The sequence below is a fragment of the Octodon degus genome, unplaced genomic scaffold (assembly GCF_000260255.1).
Source record: "Octodon degus isolate 3935 unplaced genomic scaffold, OctDeg1.0 scaffold00147, whole genome shotgun sequence".
In the NCBI taxonomy this organism is placed as follows: domain Eukaryota; kingdom Metazoa; phylum Chordata; class Mammalia; order Rodentia; family Octodontidae; genus Octodon; species Octodon degus.
This window is the reverse complement of record NW_004524723.1, coordinates 3,060,855-3,066,854: the sequence shown is the minus strand read 5'-3', so window position 1 is coordinate 3,066,854 and position 6,000 is coordinate 3,060,855. Positions and strand designations below refer to the sequence as shown.

Here is a 6,000-nt window from a genome sequence, read left to right as displayed (position 1 = left end):
GATATCATGTCCGCATTTCATACAGCAATTAACCACTAGGAAGAATGTATGCAATGTGTTAATTATTGAAACTGTGCTACCAATTTGGTTTGAAACTGTCTCACTGCTATTTGTTTCTCAATAAAATTATGGAAAAAAAATAAAAGCCAACATGCTCACTAGCGATAGGAACGTAGGCTCAGCCCTGGAAGAAGGGGCCTCCTAGCTTCTCTCCACAATTATCAGTGATGGGAGCTTCCAGCTCTCAAAGACACCACAAGGGCAAAGAGGAAGCCTGCCAGGGAACTGATCTACATTACAGGATAAGAGCTGCACCCTCTCCCAGGGGCCCTGCTGACAGTGCTGAGATGTGCTGTGCCAGGTCCCACCCTACATGAGAACAAGCAGCTGTCAGCAGGGCCGTCATGCTCGTGGCACAGCCACCCACAGGTCACAGGCTTGAGATGTCACCTCAGAGATCAAACCAGTGGGATGAATGAAAAATTGCTCATTAAACCACAGGGTAAGGGTGGAGACTCTAAGGCAGAGAAGGACCAAGCAGGCAGGTGCTGGATAAGTCCCAGGACCCTGGGATGAGAGCTGCTGGAAGAAGCAGGTCCCAGAGCCTGAGACAGGTAACAGGGCAGAGCACCTGGACACAGCTCGGGCAGGAGTCCCCTGCAGATGACACCAAGGCCTGAGGGGTATGGGGAGGGGTTCCTCCTTCCAGGAAAGGAAAATCACAGCCTCCATTTCTCAACTTCTGCCTAGGAAAATGATACAAATCTCAGGTATAAAAGAAATCCAGCAGCAAGTCAGAAGACATGAGTCGACTCTGGGGAGTGGGACGGGGAAACTACAGAGACAACTGCTCATGGTAATGTATAAATGCCAGACCAGGGACTCTCCCACCCTTCTAAGACACTTACAGCAGCCCCAGTGGGGTCTGAGGATCGAAGCTGAACTAAGAAGGAAAAAGTAAAATTATGGCGCACAGGGCTGTGATGGAGTCCTTTGTGAAAAGTGGCAGTGACTAGCATAGGTGGACGCACCCTGGGCTCCTTCCCACCAATCCTGTACTTCCTAGGTGAAGGCACTAAGGCTGGAGAACTCAACTGGCCTCCGGCTGGAGATTAGCAGCAAAAGACTTGGCTCTTGAATGAGGACAGTGAGACCCCAAGTCCAATGCCCTTGGCTCCACACTACACTGCAGCTGTTCCCCAAAGTGCCCAGACACCAGGTATTAAGAAGAAAAAAATTGGATTTAGAACCAATCAGACTTGGTCCAAATCCTGGTCCTACTCCTCTCTAAGGACAAGTGAAATTAATTCCTCTTGTAATCAGTTTCCTCACCTATAAATCAACATGAACACACTATAGGATCCTTAGTAGGACCAAGATAATCAATATAAACCATCTGGCATGTGAATGACGGTCAAGCAAGGGCATCAACTAAGGAGGCTTTTAGAAACCCAGAATCTATTCCTGTAGAAAGTCTGGTCAGTATGAAGCAGTCTCTTCAGCACTCCTGACCCCACTAAAGCTGTGCTCTCAATTTTAGATTACAATGTTCTCACCAGCAAAGGAATGCAAGACCCAAGAAGTTTTACGTTTTTTAAATGAAGCAACTTTGTCTGCATTAAGATTACACATTCTTCTATTTTTGAGAGGATGGAAATGCTTTAAAAATTTAACATTCAATGCAATGCAAAATTAGAGAATCAGGCTTACAACAGAGTCTGTCTCACCCCTAAATGATCAGAAGCTAAATGCTGTGCACAAGAAGCCACGACACACAAGGAAATCCACTGGGTTCTATAGATCTTGTTTTTCTGGCTGACAGGAGAAAGTCGTCCATAGACTTCCACACAGTCAGGATGCACCCAGCTGAACTCAAATGTGAGCCTGAAAACAGCCAAGTGGTGACTGGCAACTTGGAGCCTACAGCTCCTCGGCACCTGCACCTCCCTGTCCTCGGGAGGCCAAGGGCACTTTCTGTTTTGGGAGACTAGGAAAGCAGACATAATTCCAGTCTGAACCTCTTGTCACACTTCCACCTGTACAATTTCAGAACATATGGCAGTCAACTTCTAGAATGTCCCAGGGCAGCAGTACAACTGGTAATGGGAGAAACCATTATTCTGACCAAGAAAAAGTAACAGGGTCAGTCACAGATAGCTTGGTAAAGAAATTAAGGGTAGTGGCATTAGACTTCCAACACAGCCAGAAAAAGTGCATTGGAGAGAACGTCTGCATGGGAGAGAGGCATCCCTTAGCTGTGTGTGCTGTTAAGCTAACCCTCACAACAGTGACCTGCTGGGGAGAAATGAAGCAACTCAAAACTAACACTTACAGAAGCAGGGTCCTTATCCTAAAGAGACTGGTAGTTTCCTTCTTTTTGCAAAGAATAGTTTTCCAAGAACTACAGAGGGGTTGTAGAGGTGGGATTTAAAGTAAGTCAAATGAATGCTCCATAACCCTAATTGTACAAGCTGATAACCAAGTCCAACTGAGAAAAACCTGAGAATAAAACCAGAACAAAGAGCTCCCTAGGCACTGTGAGACAGGCCTCTCAGCAGTTCCATCTCCAAAAGCCCAGGAAATGAGAAAGCAGAGCACACACCACCGGAGGACACCCAGGCAACACCAGGCCTTATGGGCACCAGGCCAAGCGTACAAGATCCCACGCCTTCTCCCTTGCAGCAGTAAGTGGAAGGGCCTTTAATCTGGGCAAACTGGTAGGCAGGAAACAGAAATACTCAGGACTCCAGAGTAATATTCAAGATTTGCTTTAAATGACAAGGGATGAGGTGGTTGTAAACACAAAGGAACAAGATCAGACTTAGTAACCGTTAACGATAAACAATGGACACATTAGCTTTCACCTTACTATTCTCTTTACTTTTGAATGTTTGAAATGTCCCAGATTATTATTTTTTGTTTGTTTTCTTTTTAATTTTATTTATTTACTTATTTATTTATGTGCGTGTGTGTGTGGCCAGCTCAGCCCACCAGGGGGCGGGGCTGGCTGGCATGTGGTGCTGGGGGATTGAACCGCGGTCCCTGTGCTTTAGCTAAGCTTGTTCTAAGTAGGTGCTTTAGACCACTGAGCCATCTCACCAGCCCTGTCCCAGATTATTAAAAACCACATTCACTGTGGAAATCTAAATATCAAGGGGTTAAAAATACCAATTCTATCACCTGAGACAACTACTTTTATCATATTGGTTTATTTCCAATTTTTTCTTATTTTCAAATAGGAGATATTTCCTGCTTTCTACCCTCCTCCCAATTTGTCCTAGGTATTACTCAAATCAGTAAATATTTTTAATGATGTGATTGTTGAATAAGTACTTGTCAAAAGACAGTCTATAATCTATTTTTTTTTTCCTACAGTGAGTAAGGCTGTAGTGAACCAAGAAAGATGACATTTATTATAAATGGGTGATTTCGGGGCTGGAGAGATGGCTCAGTGGTCTAAAGCACCTACTTGGAACAAGCTTGGCAAAGCACAGGGACCGCGGTTCAATCCCCCAGCACCACATGCCAGCCAGCGGCACCCCCTGGTGGGCTGAGCTGGCCACACACACACACACACACACACACACACACACAATAAATGTTAAAAAAAAAATTCTAAAAAAAAAAATAAATAAATGGGTGATTTCAAGTGAGAGGAAAAATAGCATGATATACAACACAAAGCAAAAAGGATGGAGAGACGCTGGTAGCCAACCAGCTGCATACGTCTAAGCAATCATTAACTTTTATGTACTCCCTGTGGCAAAGGCCAAGGCAACTCCCACAGGTGTGAGGCTGCAACCTGCTCAATAAAGTGCATGCTAACCAGTAAGAATCCACCAGCTTCAGGCAGTGACTTCTGGAAATCTGCTAGACTATGGCTCAGGCCTGTAACTGGTCCTTCCCCACACACCAAGTCTTCAAAATGACTTCTGCCCCACAAAAAGAGAGAAAATTGTATGACATTCTCAGGTGGATATTATGTTGTCCCCGCACTGTTTGTTCTCTGCCAAGAAGATATGATTTTGGCCGAATGTCCTTAATGACGCCGCCTCCCACAATCAGTATCTGAATGCTGGTCAAAAAATAACAATTTTTATTTCTAAATCAAATCCATAAACTATTCTGTAGCACATCGGAAAAATTCAAACATGAACACATTCTAGCTGTGTTCCATCTGGCTTCAGACAGCTAAAAACATTAGGGACTGTGAATGAGACCAAGCATTTTTGGCCAACAGCCATCCTGGTCGGGAAGCCCTGCGATCATCAGCTCCAGGGGCTCCTGGGGACTCTGCTGAGAGACCCATGGGAGCCTCACGCCACCCACAAGGTATGCTGCTCTTTATCCTTTCTTTCCTGCAGCCAGCTTGCCTGCCACTTTGGGTTTCTTATTTCAGGCCAAACAAGTGTGGGTCCTTCCTCATCCTTCTTAAGGACTTGAGAGGAAAAGTGGCTGTGACCCAACTGAACACTGGCTCTCTGGGTTTGGGAACCGGAAGTAGGTGAGCAAGCCGTCATCGCGCAGCATGGAGCAGCACTGCCACGCGCAGTCTCCACTCTGCGCTCCATCGCGTCTTCTGCCCACCCCAAGCAGGGCCCTGTCTGTGAACTCTTCTGAAAACCTGCACTAATCACACACTTGATGACAGGCAGGACGGAAAATGCCAAGTGTAGGCACAAAGACCAGAAAGATAAATAAAAACTGTCAGCTGTGGGGGCGAGCTTAAGAGCGATTTTTTAAAAACTTCCATTATTGTTACTGGGTTGTTTTGATAGTAGCAAATTATTTTAAGAATAAGTTATTAGCAATATGCACTTTATATATTTCTGAAATTGGAAGTTCTCAAAGTATAGGTTCATCTCTGACCTACACCTACATCCTCCCACTGGATTCTTACAGAAAAGCAGGAGGAAAAAAAAATGCAACCACATATACCACATAGTTCTCCTTTCTGGCTGGACTCCCCTAATACAAATTTTTTTTTTTTTTTTTAACCAAAATTGGGACAGAAAGCTCTACAACCTTCTATCTATATATGTGGCTTGACACTTTTTCTCCTGGAAAAAAGGAAAAAAAAAATGATGATAAACACAGAACAGCTGTCTCCTGGCAAAGACGGTGTCCCAAGACACACGGCCGCACCCATGCCAGAGAAACACACCAGCTCTGTCCACCCAGCCCAGCCCGCTCTGGCTGCTGTAGATTTCCCCAAGGTACCATTGAGCTCACCCTCTGACGTGAGAGTGGACAGCAGCCATGAGCCACGGCAGCTCAGAATCTGCCACCTAACACAAAAAAGCCAACACCCACACACTCAACCGATCTCCCTTCGCAGGCAGTGGAAGTTACCTTGCAGACGGCTGCCTGGAGCACGGCATCAAAACCCCCCTCAGGGGCATCACGGTTCCGGGACACCCTCTGTTTCCGAACCTCCTCATTGAAGCTGTCGACTCTGTCTGTGAGAGGCAGCAGGTGGCGGAACCCAAAGGAGGGGACGCAATTAGGAAATAACTTGTAACTGGAGAGAAAGAAGAGAAGAGTCACTTTTCCAGCATCAACTTTAAACCTTAGCTAAGTATGCTGTGTACTCACTGAGTGCCTCGGCAGGCAGCAATAATTCCCCAGCTCTGTCACACCCTAGAACAGGCATGGTAGTGAACAATCCACAACACAGTCCCCCTTCTCTGAACACCCAGCACCAAGAATAGGCAAGACAGCTCATCCCATATAGCCAACAGCTGGAATGAAAGGTCCCCAGGAAGAGATTTCAGCAGGCTACAGAGGCTGGAGGAAGCCTTGAGGTGGGCCTTGAAGGGTGTAGGGAAGCGGTGGATGGGCACGATGGATGGCCATGTCTAGTGACGGCAGTGTGAGTCAAGCTACTCTGGGAAAACAGCTTCTCACAGCAAAGTGATAAAGGATCCTGTAAACTTTTCCTGTCTACCCACTCAGTGACCACCGAGATGTCCTGGCACATGAACAAAACATTCCTTCTCC

The 6,000-nt window shown here is 46.0% G+C and overlaps 1 protein-coding gene across 2 annotated transcripts in view; it reads right to left on the bottom strand.

Moving 5' to 3' along the window:
- The window catches only part of Itgb5 (integrin subunit beta 5), a 127,581-nt gene that overhangs the window by 82,437 nt on the left and 39,144 nt on the right, over positions 1-6,000 (bottom strand). For both annotated transcript variants that reach the window (XM_012517149.2, XM_023702174.1), the window contains exon 5: positions 5,353-5,521. In XM_012517149.2, the coding sequence (XP_012372603.2) occupies positions 5,353-5,521 (169 nt within the window). The remainder of the gene's footprint in view (positions 1-5,352; positions 5,522-6,000) is intronic.